Genomic DNA, 14,151 nt, shown 5'->3' with positions numbered 1-14,151 from the left:
GTGTGAGTCAGGGCTAAATATCTGCTTGTAAAACTTGGGGAGGGGGGAAGGTTAGCAGGTTTTATTTTTTTAAACATGGCTGCAAGCTCATTAGAGGATTGAGGACATGTAGCTTGAGGTATGAAAGCAGTGTGGGGGTGTACATGCCCGGCTAAGCTATCAGTCTTCACGGAGCCCCTAGTGGTAGGGCTTCCATGCTTAAATGTGCGTAGACAGAGGTGGGAACTGGAAGAGGGGTTAAAAGGAGTGAGGTAAGAGGGCCTATGGATTCCATGTGAGGAGGTGAGGGGTCTAGTCCGTGCTTACAGGTTCTCTATTGGTGGTTGTGGCTTCATTTACCTTCTGATTTCCCAGGACTGAGTCAGAGCAAAGGACAGCAGATTCTGAGGTGTGTTGCTCATCCTTCCCAGGCTAAAGCCAAGGCCGCTTCCAGATCCCTTCCAGAATAGGGGAGTGCTGGATGTGGCCTGCAGGTCCTCGATGCTCATATTGAACATCTCCCTGGCCAGAAGTAAAGCTGAAAGGCTCAGGGAACGTTCTGATAGTTACTGAAAATGAGTGGACCTACTCCAGAGGGAGCCAGTGATGTAGTATGACTTCAAACATGTCCCTCATCTTAAAAATGCCATCAAGGTCCCTTGGTAGAAACTCATTATAAAGCCCACCTGCCTGGAGTGCCACACACTTGGACAGCAGTTTTGGCAGCATGACTGTGGAGAGGAATAAGGCCTAGCCCTCTATAAGGGGCTCGGAAGGGCTTTGTACTGATGTGGGAGGAGACAGCAAGATTACTGTGGTGTAAAGCTGCTGCTTGTTTCACTGCTGTATATCTGTCTGTCATTAGTTATTTGATCTCTGCTGAGTGACAGCTGTCATCTTCAAGCTGTCAGTGCCTGCTGGAGCAGGCTTTATTTGTGATAGGAGTCCTTAAGCACTTTTGTTAATACAGCCTCTTGCAGTATTTAGGAATTAGTCAGGTCTGTTCTGCGGCCAATGTATTCAGCATTTCTTAGCATCATCATTTGCTTGTTATTAATACTAAATTAATACAACTGATATTAATATATTAAATATACTAACGCTACTGGTCAGCAAGGTAATGGTTCAGTAGCACTTTGTTACAGATGGTATTTACACTTGGGAAACAATATGAATCATGTCCTGCTTCCAGTAAATACGACAACGCGGCATCGCCGTTTCTCTGCACCCATGTTTGATCTGGGCAATTGAACTTCATACCTCCAGTGGCTGGAAAACCTCCCTGGAAGCACTTGCCACCTGTGACTGTGTTTGTCTAACAGTTGTGTCATCGGTCCAGGGGAACAGCCGCTGCCTGGTGTGGGCCGGTGTGGGTGTTTCAATGTGTGCTGACTGGGAGAAGAATTGAGTGAGTGGGTCTGCAGCAGGCATGGCAGAGATTTCTGTGCGTGCTGGTCGGTTCAGTGAACCTGTGAGGTAGCTGGGAGACATTTCCAATGTGGTCCATCGTGCTTGCAGAGGAACATAGCAAAGAAACGTATATTAAATATGAAAGCTGTTCAAGGGATGTGTAGGTTTGTAAGTTCTCTGGCACAAAAATGCAAATTCTGGCTGTTTTTTAAGGAAGCAGATCCCTTCCCTCTGTTGGGGCTCAGACCAGAGCCAATAGCTCTGGTCGGGTGGGATGTCGGTGTTAGTAGGAGATATGCTGGTCTCTGCACATCAGCCTCAAAGGTTTCATTGGGCCACTGCCCATCAGAGCTGCATTCCATCCTGCTGCCTTGTCAAACGATGGAGAACTACAACAAAAAAATGGGAGGGGTGTTAAAAAATTTGCTCTTGGTGGTACTTGTATTCATTCTGATCTTTGAAAGCGTGGGGTGAATCCCTGCTTCTTAGCAGGAGGTGGGCAGTATTAAGCAGGACCATATGGCCCTGTGGAAGCTTTTGGAGGTTCCCTTTGCAGGCTGTGTTCCTTTTGCTCACCCGGCACAGCTCTGCTTCAGACTGTGATGCCACAGAAGCTGCTGGAGGCGGTGGGGTGATGCCAGGCTTGGCTGGTGGGGAGCTGCACCCTGCTATGCTGCTGAACCGGGGCGATTCACCTCATCCTGCCGCAGGTGTGTGTGTTTGGTGGGGTGAGTTTCTTTGAGCCCCCCCCACCCGTGTCCACAAGCTCTCCCTGGGGACTGTAAAACCAGCGTGTCAGCTGCTCAGCGGCCATCACCATTGCATGCCCATGTTGTCCCCTGGGCTGCTGGCTGGCAGCCTGCCCCTTGGTTGGCAGCACCTGAGAGGCAACCCAGAGCTGGTTTTTTTTCCTCTTCCCTCCCCAATGTTGCAAAAGCCAGCAGAAACTTTTCTGTTGCGGGTGTGAGGTGAGCACGGTGCTTGAAGCTTCCCTGGCAACCCAAAAGCCCTGTGCCTTGGCCAGGCACAGGACTCCAGGGTGCAGGGGGGGGGAACCTGCTGCCCCTCGCTGCCTGTCCGTGGCATGTTGCATGCGTGGCCCCGAGCTCTGCCAAACCCTGTTTGTTCAGGGCCATTTGGGTCCCCACCTCCAGCTCAAACAAAGGCAGGGCCTCCTCCGGGCTGCTTGGAGGAAGGTACTTGCAAACCCGTTCTCCCCTCCTCCTCCTCTCTCCAAGCTCTACCCCTCTTGCGCAGGGAGCCTGGTGTTTCCCAAGACGGGAAGCAGCAGTCGACTGCTGGGTTAGAGTGACAGGGTGGCACCTCCCGCTCTCTCCCCACCCGAGGAGAAGCAGGTGAAGAGCGGCGGTAGGGCCGGTGGGAGGACCCCTTTGCCCCGTACTGTGCTGGCGCTCGGATCTGGCGCCATGGGATGAACAAGCGGGGCCGGAGCCCTAGCAGCAGGTATGGTAGAAAAAGCTGCAGGTTTGGGGATCTCACTGGAAGCTGCGGGAGCAGGGCAGGATGCGGCAGATCCCTGTGCCTTCATCCAGCTCCCCGGCACCGGCCTGGCCTTGCCGCTGCTTCCCCGCCACACTCTCCCTCCCCAGCTCCGAAGCAGGGCTTGGAGGTGCCTGTTTCTTGGGCTGTCGTGGAGGTTGGCTGAGGTTTTTATCACCGTCTGGTGGGAGCAATGACCAGATGCCGCACCCAAAGGAACTCTGCTGCCAGGTGCTCCAGAGAGCTAGGTCCAGACTTGCTTGCTCAGAAGAGATCCGTGCCCATGTGCTCCAGATGTCAAAAGGACTTCTGGGCATGATGAAGGCTTTTCAGGGGGTAGATCAGCCCGGAGCTTTACAGGACATGGGTGTGTTTCCTCAGGGAGATTCTGCGCTTGGCATGTATTGCCCCAGCCCTCCCGGCTAGTCTGACCGGGGCTTTGAAAGGTCACAGGACCCAAACCAAGCAAAACTTGGTGCTGACTAGCAACCTCCTTGACTTGGTAGGAGTTGCAAAGGGTATAAGTGAAACTAGAATTTGGCCCAAGGTGTGGAAGTTTAGACGGGGTTGGCTGAAGGTGCCTGGGGGGCTGAGGTGCTGGAAGGGAATTGGGTGGAGGTTGGTACCTGCGCTTCTGCCTGGCTCAGCAGGGCTCTGCCCTGATTCCCAAGCACATTCCTGGTTTTCCAGGCCCCCAGCACATCCTCCCAGCATGACTGACTTCATGTTTGCTGCTATCTCAGGTGCATCTTCATCTTGTCGTGCGGGTTTCTTGCTGGTTGCCTCGTGCTTTATCTGGTGGGTTGTCACAGCGTGGTCGCAGGGCCATTTTCTCAGGAGGGACTTGGCCTTTTCCAGGAGCCCAGCTGGGGACATTTTGGGTGGTGCAACATTCAGAAGCTCGGGCTTTTCATGGCACTTTGACATCTCTTCATGGTCCCAGCACATTTTATCTCCACACTAAGCAGTCCTCACTGTAGCAGCAAGAGGCCCAGCCTGTCCCCATCACTTCCCTGCTTCGAGGAATGAATTTCTAATGCTTTTAAGTGGAGTTAGCAGATGTCTTCCTCCTGCTCCACTGATGCTCAGAAGAAGCTCTTGTATCAGAAGAGCTCTGCTGGTGCAGGTTGTCAATGGTTTCTGCAAAGAGGGGCTTTGTCCGCCTTGCTTTTGGCCAGGAGCACGTGGGGATTTGAGAAACTGAGGCTGGCTGGCGTTTCTTCTTTTACACCACCTGTCTTGAAAGTAATGATGAAGAGCCACCTCATTTCTGAGGAGCAACCTGACATCATTAGAAAGGCCAACTCCATTTCCTTGCTGTTTAGCAACGAACTCGGAGCCACAGTGCAAAAGGCCATGGCTGTGGGCACATTGTGTGATGGTGGTAATGAACTGAGCCACCCCCCTTCAAAGATTTGGAGAAATGGGAATGCATTTACCCTGCTCTGTTACTGACAGAGCTGGTTCCCCTGGCTAACGTGTAGTCCTCGCTGTTGGCAGTGCTGCTGGTAGCTTTTATCCAGCATCCTTGGAGTGCACCACCAAGTCAGCTGAAACACAAACATCTGACTCAAGGAGCACAAAACTGAACCAGCAGCGCTTGCTCCTTATCAGTAACGGTCTTCATGATAACAAAATATGTTAATGAAGGACACATGGAGATTCCCAGGCTCCTTTTTTAGGTGGAGGATGCGCTGGAAGAGAACAACTTTTTCCTTTTGCTCCATGTGCAATGTCCTCCCTGCCAGGCTGCTGTTCATGCTGCTGTGACACCTTCCTGGTCCCCCCACCTCTGCAGAAGGCAGCTTTCTGGCTCATTATTCAACTTCCATGTGTCTCAGCCAGTGTCAGCCATCGCATGAGGTTCCCATCTCCTACCTTGGCTTCTTGAGGTGTTTCCAGTTCCAAAACTGAGAGCTGGGGGAGCTCAGTTTGCAATGTCTTTCAGACATAGAGTGCTTGGGCATGGACTGGACCTGGTTTCTGTGGTGGAGAGGGGGTCCCTGGCTTCTCCATCATGGGGTCATGCATGCTGGTGGACATGCCTTCAAGCTGGGTCACCCCATGGAGCGGGTGGTGGAAAGTCCTTCCCCACAGTGACAGAGCCGACCGTTGAGAAAAGGTGCAAGGGTGGGTGGTTCCTTGCCATGTCTTTGGCCTTGTTGGTAGAAGAGAGGGGCCCTTGAAGGGGGTCTAGGTGGTGGTGGTGTGAAGGGAGGACACTGCACAAGACCGCTGACCACTCCTATCTCCTTTTTTTCCACCTGGAAGCATTCCCGATGGTAGGCAGAGCAGGGTCTCAGGTCTCACCATATGTGGGCAGGAGCTGGGGGGCCAGCAGCGAAGGAAGCGAGGCCACATTGCCAGTGCCGGGGCTCCAGCACTGCTGGAAGGGGTGGTGGGGCTGGGGGGTGTCCATGCACCGCAGGCAGGCGCCAGTTGCCTGGGTCTGCTTCTCAGCACCAGGAGGAGGGGGCATGAAGGTTTGCCATGCAGCGGAGGAAGACCATGGATGATCCCCACTGCAGCCTGGTGGGGCAGGACAGCAGAGGCGCTCACTATGGCAGTCTGAGTGAGGAAGCCATCGAAATCCCCCAGGTAGTTGGCTGCAGTCTGTCCCCCTCGCAGTCTAGCTGCCTGGGGAATCACTGCTCTCATCGCCCCATATGCCTTACTTCCAGCCCAGCAACGCAGCCCTGGACCAGAAGAGCACAGCCAACATCTTCAGCGATGGCTGTATGAGGATAGGTGAGGGAGAAAGGCTGGTCTTTGAGGTTGGTTCCTCTCCATCTTGGCAAGAATGCTGGGGCTGGATGGGGCCCACTAGGTTGAGGAGGATGGGGAAAGCCCCTGGGCTCCATGGCTGGACCTGGCAGCAGCAGGTCCTGCTGACCGCAGCTAGTCTATACAGCACGTCCAGAAGGCATCAGACCTTCTGCAAGCCATGGCAGGCACTGCCCTGCTTGGATGCTCAAGCCTTTACCTTCTGCAAGACAGCTGCTGTCCTCAACTCATGTTAATAGGGTCTTCTAGCTTCCTACCTCCCATGCTAGAAATACCCAAGCGAGGTGGCTGGCAGCCCCTTCCAGACCAAGCATGTCCTTCCCTCGATTCCTTGTTTTAATCACAAGACAACACCCAGCCCCATGAGAGCACCAAGTCCTGCAGGAGAGGGACACGCAGGACAGGGATGGCTTGGGGATCTGCTGCCCTTCCTGGCCATGGGGTGGGCACGAGCTCACTTTCCTTGCCACAGACTTTTCCCTGGTGTGGGAAACTGTTCCCTGGGAGCTAAGCGGGCAGCAGGACAGCTGCAAGAACAGGGACTTGCAGGAGAGATCTGCCACCATCCACAGGACCTGGCGGAAGAAGTTTCTGGATGAGCTTCATGCTGCTGGGATCCACATGGAAAAGGTACCTGGGGACCTGACCTCGAATTTCTACCCCCCCTGTGATAACTGCAGCCTTGCTCTGTGAATTGGGCGGAGGGATGCCACGCTGTGGGGGCCCTCGCACAGGAGGGGAGCCCGGGCTTGCGGGCAACCGAGCTAGAGCACGGGGTGGGATGTGCTTGTGCTCTTCTCCACTGGGTCAGCTCTGCCAGGCTGATCCACACCAGCGTGGAATCACCCCAGTGCCTCCTGTGGGGACTGTACTGGTGCCAGCAGCCTCATGTCTGCTGGGGTCCTCTTGTCCCAACAGCACATGACCCGCATGGAGAAGAAGGTGGTGCATTACCTGCTTCTGAGTGCACCCTGGAGCGTGCTCGGTGCCCGAGCTTACTGTGGATGGTGCCCCCAGTGCTCCCAGGTATCCCACTCTGGGTGACAGGCTGGGCAGGTGCTTGCTGTCGGTCTCTGATGCCTCCTTGCTTTCCAGCGTACCCAGCAGTCCCCTGTCACCAGTCTTGTCCCATGCACAGTTATGGGATCCCACCTCATTCCCCTTCTGAACTTCTCCTCCAGCACCCCATCCCCTCCTTCCCCGACCCTCGAAGAGCAGGCTCCTGTGTTCGGCACAGCCCAGGCACTATTCCTCCCCAGCTTGGCTGCCATCTTGCTCCTGCTCCCTCCTCCTGAGATGTTTCCGCTGTCCATGCAGGCGCTGCCCAGACAGACCTCCAACTGGTTGGCCAACGTGCTGCAGCAGCTGTGCATCCCCAACCTGATGGCCCAGGAGGTTCCCAACCTGCCACTGGACTACTACACATGCCCCTTCAAGGCCAACAAGCTGCGCTGGTGAGCACCCCAGGAGGGCCCATGTCGGGAGGTGGTCCCCATCTGGCGGGCACCGCAGGGAGGGGGTGCCACACTCCCCTGCCAAGCACCAGGCTCTGCTGAGCTGCTCCTCCACACCCTTCCAGGTTCCTGGGGACCAATGAGCAGGACACCTTCTTCTCCACCACCCAGCAGCACCAAATTGTGAGCACTGGGGCCACTACGGCTTCTCTTCCCCAGTCCCAGGTGGGCTGTGGGGTCTGGGGAAGAAGTGCTGTGAGTGGGTGTGTTGTCATGTGTTGTCATGGTCTCAAAGGTCCCAGACTGGGTTGCTGTGTGCTAATAACTCCAGGGGGGATTAGAAGGCTTGGGTGGAAACCCTCCTCCTGCCATTCAGCATCTGGGAATCAGGCTTGGAGCTGATAGCAGAAAAGCCAACTGGTGGTGGGGACCCTTCTCCCCATCATGGGGGATGGCTGCATCCCCCCCCTCACCTCTCCTGGTGTTGCCCTGGCAGCTCTACGAGATCCTGGCCACGACACAGTACGGCCACTCCGGGGAGCAGGAGGTGGGGGTGGACCGGCTGCTGAGAGAGAATGTCTTCGCTGCCGCCTTCCCACTGCACGAGGCAAGACCCTGCCATCCCCCAGGGAGCCGTGCTGACCAGCTGGCCGTGCACCCCCAGCCAGCCCCTCGCCCACCCCCTGCCTCTCCCCACAGGGTCCCTACAAGCTCCGGCCAGGGGAGCTGGCTGTCGGCAGCCTCAGCCAGCGCCAAGTCCTCTTCCAGTACTGGGCCAGCTGAGGGAAGTGGAGCAAGTACCAGCCGCTGGATCATGTCCGCAAGTACTTTGGGGAGAAGGTTGCTTTCTACTTCGCCTGGCTGGGTGGGTCCCGCCTGCTCCAGAGCAGCCCTTGGCTCTCCCAGGGAATGGCTCCCTCGGCCTCTTGGTGCGGGGTAAGGGGCCGTGGGCAGCAGCTCCTGGCTGCCCTGGGATGCAGATGCAGCTCTGACCTGGAATGCTCTCTGTTTCAAGGGCAGTGAGTGGTGGCACTACAAGTCATGCCCCATGTGTCCTAAAAGGGCTAGGTAGAGCCTGACGGGTACTTTGCAGCCCCAGGTCCATGCTCAGGTCCTCCAAATCCTGCGTGGTTTTAGGCTGGTGCTATGCTGCACTTGGGCAGGTGTCATCCTCGGTGGCTGGAGCCGCTCTTGGCTTGGTGGCCATGATGGAGGCCTGCAGGACTCATGCTCCCCGTCCCTGCTGTCTCCAGGCTTCTACACAGGATGGCATTTGCCTGCCGCGGTGGTGGGGACAGTGGTGTTCATCGCTGCCATTTTCCTGGTGATCAATGACATACCTTCGTAAGTGCCCCGACCTCCCCACTCGCAACCTTCCCCGGGGCCGCGCTCCCTTCGCACCTGGGGCGGTGGGGAGGAGGGCGGGGGGGTGCCTGCACCCCTAAATGTGCTGGTGCTGGCTGGTTGCTGGAGCTCGACCGCAGCACTTGGTGCAAAACTGCCAGTGAATGGTCCAACGGGGAGCGGTGGGAAAGGCCAAGCCGTGACAGGCTGCTGGTGCTCCTTCCTTGCCCGTAGGCAGGAGATCTGTGCAAGCGAAGAGCAGTACTGGATGTGTCCCCTCTGCAAGACCTGTCCCTACTGGCAGCTCTCCAAAATCTGCAGGACGTTCATGGTGAGGTCCTGGAGGGCAGCTCAAGGCCAGGGTGGAGATCTCCACCCCAGCGTTAGCCTGTGCTGTCCCAGTCTGCCTCCTGCCCTTGGTCCCTGCTGCCCTGGAGCTTCCTCTCCCACCCATCTTCCCACTCCTCCCTCCTTGGCGAAGGGTCCCAGGCAGCTCTTTCTACCTTTCTTCCCTGCCTGCCCCATGGCTTGGGGACACCGAGGACCATGGCAGCTGTGCAGAGGGCAGCCCCCCACTGCCCTGCCTGGTCTCCTGCCTATCCCTCAGCCCCACTCTGCCCACAGGCAGGACGGCTCTTTGACCATGGCGGGACCATCTTCTTCAGCACCTTCATGTCCCTGTGGGCAGTGCTGTTCCTGGAGTTCTGGAAGTGGACCAATACATCCCTGGCTCACCACTGGGACTGCTCTGAGTTCGAGGACATCGAGGTGGGGTCTGGCCCTCTGCAGCACCTTCCAAAATTGCATGGACCAAAGCCACCAGGCACCCCTGATGCCTTTCTCCCTCTTTCCGAGGAGCGGCCGCGGGCCCAGTTCACAGCCATGGCTCCCATGACGATAATAAACCCTGTAAAGGGGGCAGAGGAGCCATATTTCTCCAAGCACAGCCGCCTCCAAATGGGAGGTTCAGTGGTCATTACAATGATGGTAAGATAGCGGGGGCTGGAGCAGCATCTGCCCAGCATCTGTCCCGGGGCAGCAGGACGTGGTGCGATGGGATCAGTTTGGGTAAGAGAGCATGGGTTAAGCTGAGGATGAACATGGGTGTCCCTGGTCCATGGTGGAACCTGTGGCTCTCCACCAGCTCAGCCTGCACCCCGCTGCACTCAGGCTCGGCTGCCTGCCCTGGAGCTCCCCTGGGACTTGTAGTGCCCTGGATTAATGGTGGAGTTTTCCCTCCCGACACGAGCTGCTCATACCCCATGTGCTGTGTTTGCAGCTTGCCATGGTGGTGATGTTCATGGTCTCCATTTTCCTCTACCGAGCAGTGGTTGCCATTCTTCTCTCCAGCTCGGGGTACTTCTGGTCTGTGGCTTCGGTAAGAGGTGGCTAGAGCCACTCCCAGACCTGCTTCACTTGCTGGGCTTGCTCGCCACCCTCTGTGCTCTGCATGTGGCTTCTCCCTGTAGGCATCCCGCATCGCCAGCATCACAGGCTCAGTGGTGAACCTCATCTTCATCCTCATCCTCTCCAAGATCTATATTTCCCTGGCTCATTTCCTCACCAAGTGGGGTAAGCTGGCAAGGGCCCTGCAAGTCAGATGGTGATGGGAGGGAGTGGTGAGTAAGGGCAGAGCACCAAACCCAGTGAGCTTGCTGCTGGGACATGAGCTCCATCCACAGTCTCGGAGGGAAGGCTGGCTGACACTCAAGAGGGTGATGGCTATGGAGGAGAGGAGAGCTGGGAAAATAAGACCTTCACTGAAAAGTGTTTTGGCAACAGAAAAAAAAAGTGTTAGGTTTAACTTCTGCTCAAGCTTTTCTGGGGGATTTCGATGAAAATATTCAAGCTGACTTTTGAGGTCTGGGGGAGAAAAGCATGTGGGATATTTTTGTTGTATTTAATGAGACACAAAGCCTGTTTGCACTGAGCGGAGAGGAGGAAGATTATTTTTTGGTGCAAAGCAGATGGATGTCTCCAGACACTGAACAAGTGGCAGGTGCCTTGACGGGTACCACAGCAGGTTTGGGGACCCTGTGCTGTGGGGGCTGGTTAGAGTCAAGAGATGTGGGGTAACTGGCTATGATGTGGAAGAGCATCCTGGAGCAGTGTAGGGCCATGTCCCTGTGCTTCCCCCTGGCAGAGATGCAGCTCGCCCAGACCAAGTATGAGGATGCCTTCACTTTCAAAATGTTTGTCTTCCAGTTTGTCACCTTCTACTTCTCTCCCGTTTACATTGCCTTCTTCAAGGGCAAGTAAGGACGTTGGGAGGAGCAGGGGGTCTCCCCCATCTCCTGCAGCAACCCATGTGTCCAGGCTTTGCATGGCTGAAGGATGGGGAAGTGCTGCTGCCATCATGGGCAAGGAGCACTGTGGCAGGGAGGGACGGTCCCATCAGAGAGTGGGAGCCCTCACAGGGCCACAGGACGCCTGGTAATGAGGGCAGTGCCAGCCTGCTGTGGGCTAACTGGTGCAGCTGGTCCCAGTCTGGGACTGGGGGACCCTCTCCATCAGAGGCACCCACTGCCAGCCCTTTTGTACCCCTTGGTGAGGGAGAAGAGGGCTCTGGGTGAACCAGAAAAAGCCCTTCCTTCCCTGGGGCCGCTCCGGATGCATCCCTGGTCTCAGCGCCTGGAGTCCCAGCTCATGGCTTTGCTGTGGCTCCTGCAGGTTCATTGGCTACCCTGGGAACTACCTGAGCTTTCTGGGGGTCCGCAACGGGGAGGTGAGTGCTGGGCAGGAGAGACACCGAGCCTGCCGCCCCAGCCGGTGCGTGCTGCAGAGATGCCTTCCTGTGTTCAGGGTTCTCCCATCCCTGTGTGCCAGACCCGGCAGGCTGAGGGCCCCTTTCTCCCCTTAGTGCACCCCAGGTGGGTGCTTCATCGAGCTGGCGCAGGAGCTGCTGGTCATCATGATGGGGAAGCAGATCATCAACAATGTGGAGGAGGTGGCCATCCCGTGAGTATGCTGGGGCTCGCCAGGCTTCAGGGCTCTACTGAGGGGTTGTTGAGCGGTGCTGGCAGGCTGCAGCGGGGGACACGGCCCCTCTCGTCTCCCCAGAAACCTGAAGTGCTGGTGGCACAAGTACAAGCTCCTCTCCCCCAAGAAAGCAGGCAAGGAGGGGGAGTCGTTCCTGGTGGAGCAGGTGCCCTGGGTGATGGACCACTAGCTGCTGGTGTTCGAGGGGCTGTTTGACGAGTACCTGGAGATGGGTAGGGACCGGCCTTGGGTTAGGGAGGGCTGAAGCGCTGGGAGAGAGAAAGCTGGCGGGGAAAGGCAGGAGCTGCAGGAGCTCCCTGGAGGAAGGGACCAGCTGCGAGAGCTTTCGCCCCGAGCAGCCTGCGGGTGCTGGAGGGAGAAGGGCTGCCCTGCTCCCCGCAGGATAGGGCTGGGAGATGCCACAGGTGCCGCTGCCATCTCTCAACCTCCTCCTCCTCTTCCTCCCAGTCCTGCAGTTCAGTTTCATCACCATCTTTGTGGCAGCCTGTCCCCTGGCACCCCTTTTTGCCTTGTTCAACAACTGGGTGGAGATGCGCCCAGATGCTCACAAGGTTGTCTGTGACTACTGGCAGCCTGTGGCCGAGCGGGCACAGGGCATCAGCATCTGGTTCTCCATCCTGGAGGCCATCGCTCACCTGGCCATCATTAGCAACGTACGCTGGGTGGGCAGACGGGTGGTGAGGGGGCTGCAAGCAGAGTAGGGGGATTAGGGGGGAAAACTCGTTTGGCCACTGCAGGACACTGAGTGACGAGGGGAGCTGCAGTGCCTGGAGTGGGTCAACCTTTGCAGAAGGCACAGCTCCAGTCACGGGCAGTGGGAAACTGTCACCCTCCGGGGCGTGTGGCCCTGCTTGGGTTTAACCGAAGGGTGAGCGCAGGACACAGCGGCCATGAGCAGCGAGCTGCTAAGACCAAGGAGCTTTCATGTCTGGTTTGTCAGGGTGAGGGCAAAGAGAGGCAGAAAGCCACCTCAGGAGCACAGGGTGCGGAGAAGGTCCTGCCGGTGGCGATGGGGTGTCCCCCGGCTGCAGGACCTGCTGCAGCACATCTCCCTGCTCCCAGGCCTTCCTCATCGCCTTCACCTCTGATTTCCTGCCCTGTGTGTACTACAAGTATGTCCATGACAGCAGCCTGCATGGCTATGTGAACTTCACGTTGGCATATGCACCATGGGACTTTGTCCTGCAGAGCAACACCACGTGCAGGTGAGAACCCCCCTCCTGCCTTGTCTGGCTCCTCTCCTCATTTGCTTATGCTTGGATTTGGTTTTCTCTGCCACCACCACAGCAATTGTTTTGTTTAGCACAGTGGCCTTTAGCCAGGTCCAGGTTGTCCACCCACTTAGTCCTGAGACCCTTGGGGCCCTCGCTCATCCCAGGGCTGAGCATGTGCTGAATGTGCCCGTGTGTGGGGCAGCTGGGGGGCGGGGAGTCGCTTGCCCAGGCTGGTCCCAGGGCTGAAGCAAAAGCTCCCTGGTCGTGGAAGGAGGTGCTTTTGCAAAGAAGAAAGTCCCCCAGGGCTGGGCTACCTGCAGCCGCCTGGGTCCTGGCTGAGGCTGGCCCAGGGCTGGTTTTGCTGTGCCCTATAGCACACCGGGCTGGGAGCCATGATCTAAGAGCACCAGCAGCAATGCGCAATGGTGACACCTGCCAAGAAAGGGACAGAGGCAGCAACAACTGCACTTTGGTCCCACAGATACAGAGCGTTTAGGGACCGGGATGGCAACTTGACCTTGAATTACTGGCAGCTGCTGGCTGTACGCTTGGGCTTCATCATCGTGTTTGAGGTAGCAGCTGCCGAGCCCTGCAGGGTGGCCCAGGGCACGGTGCTTGGGCAGGGAGTGAGGACCTGCCACCTTGGCGAACCTGCGCGTCCCTGCTCACTTCTAGCATGTGGTTTTCCTTATCGGATGTGTGATTGCATGGCTGGTACCTGACATTCCTGAGTCCGTGGAGGTCATGATGAAGCGTGAACGGTACCTGGCCAAGGAGGCCCTGGCTGAGAACAAGGTGGGCTGTGGCAGCTCCTCTACCTCCTCCTTTAAAGCCTTTTTTGCTTTAAACTTGTGCAGAGCCACAGGCAAGCAAGGTGGCAGCTCCTACTAGTGCAAACCTTGGCTCCCTTTTTCTGTGGTTCAGGTCCTTCTGGAGAGACGGGAGACAAGCAAGGCCAGTGTCATGGATCTGGCCGCAGGCAGGGACTGGGAAACTGAGTAGTTCATCAGCAGCTGGGTGCCGCAGCATGCCCCGAGGCCCGTGGCACGGTGCCAGGACTGAAGGGCTGCTGACCAGCCTGGAGCTGTGGGGCAGCAGGCATGGCTTCCCTGCCCAGCTGGCACACGGGCATTTGGGGACGGCTACTGCTAAAGGCAGGGAGGGATGCAGCTGGTGCTGGGTGTTTGTCCAAGCTCACTGGTGTTACTGCAAGGTAACTCCACCGCTGTGTAAACAACCTGGCATGGAGCCAATTAAAGGAGGCTGGCCACACCACATCCCTGGGCTGTGCTCAGCTAGTGCAGGGCAGCGCCTGCCCACAGCAACCACACCGCTGGTCAGTGCAACCGCAGCTCCATTTGCTGCTCGGGGCAAGCAAAGGTAGGGCTACAGCCTCCTGCACTGGCTCTTGCCCCTCCTGCCTCCACCTGTGCTGGAAGTAACCACAGCCAGAGGGTTTGCTCCTG

The 14,151-nt window shown here is 57.1% G+C and overlaps 1 protein-coding gene across 1 annotated transcript; it reads left to right on the top strand.

Annotated features, from left to right (window-relative positions):
• Window positions 1–5,555: 5,555 nt before the first annotated feature.
• Window positions 5,556–13,603, top strand: ANO7 (anoctamin 7). The gene is given in 21 exon segments (XM_041127026.1): window positions 5,556–5,637; window positions 6,146–6,303; window positions 6,592–6,699; window positions 6,991–7,127; window positions 7,253–7,310; window positions 7,624–7,734; window positions 7,827–7,992; window positions 8,381–8,471; window positions 8,706–8,802; window positions 9,096–9,239; window positions 9,327–9,458; window positions 9,751–9,849; window positions 9,941–10,043; window positions 10,615–10,726; window positions 11,142–11,196; window positions 11,332–11,429; window positions 11,532–11,683; window positions 11,919–12,124; window positions 12,534–12,676; window positions 13,167–13,257; window positions 13,361–13,603. Coding segments are annotated over 21 exon segments (2,559 nt in total). The 3' UTR covers window positions 13,577–13,603.
• The last annotated feature ends 548 nt before the right edge of the window (window positions 13,604–14,151 follow it).

This window comes from Aquila chrysaetos, chromosome 10 (genome assembly GCF_900496995.4).
Source record: "Aquila chrysaetos chrysaetos chromosome 10, bAquChr1.4, whole genome shotgun sequence".
Taxonomy (NCBI): domain Eukaryota; kingdom Metazoa; phylum Chordata; class Aves; order Accipitriformes; family Accipitridae; genus Aquila; species Aquila chrysaetos.
This window is presented reverse-complemented; position numbering and strand designations above follow the sequence as displayed.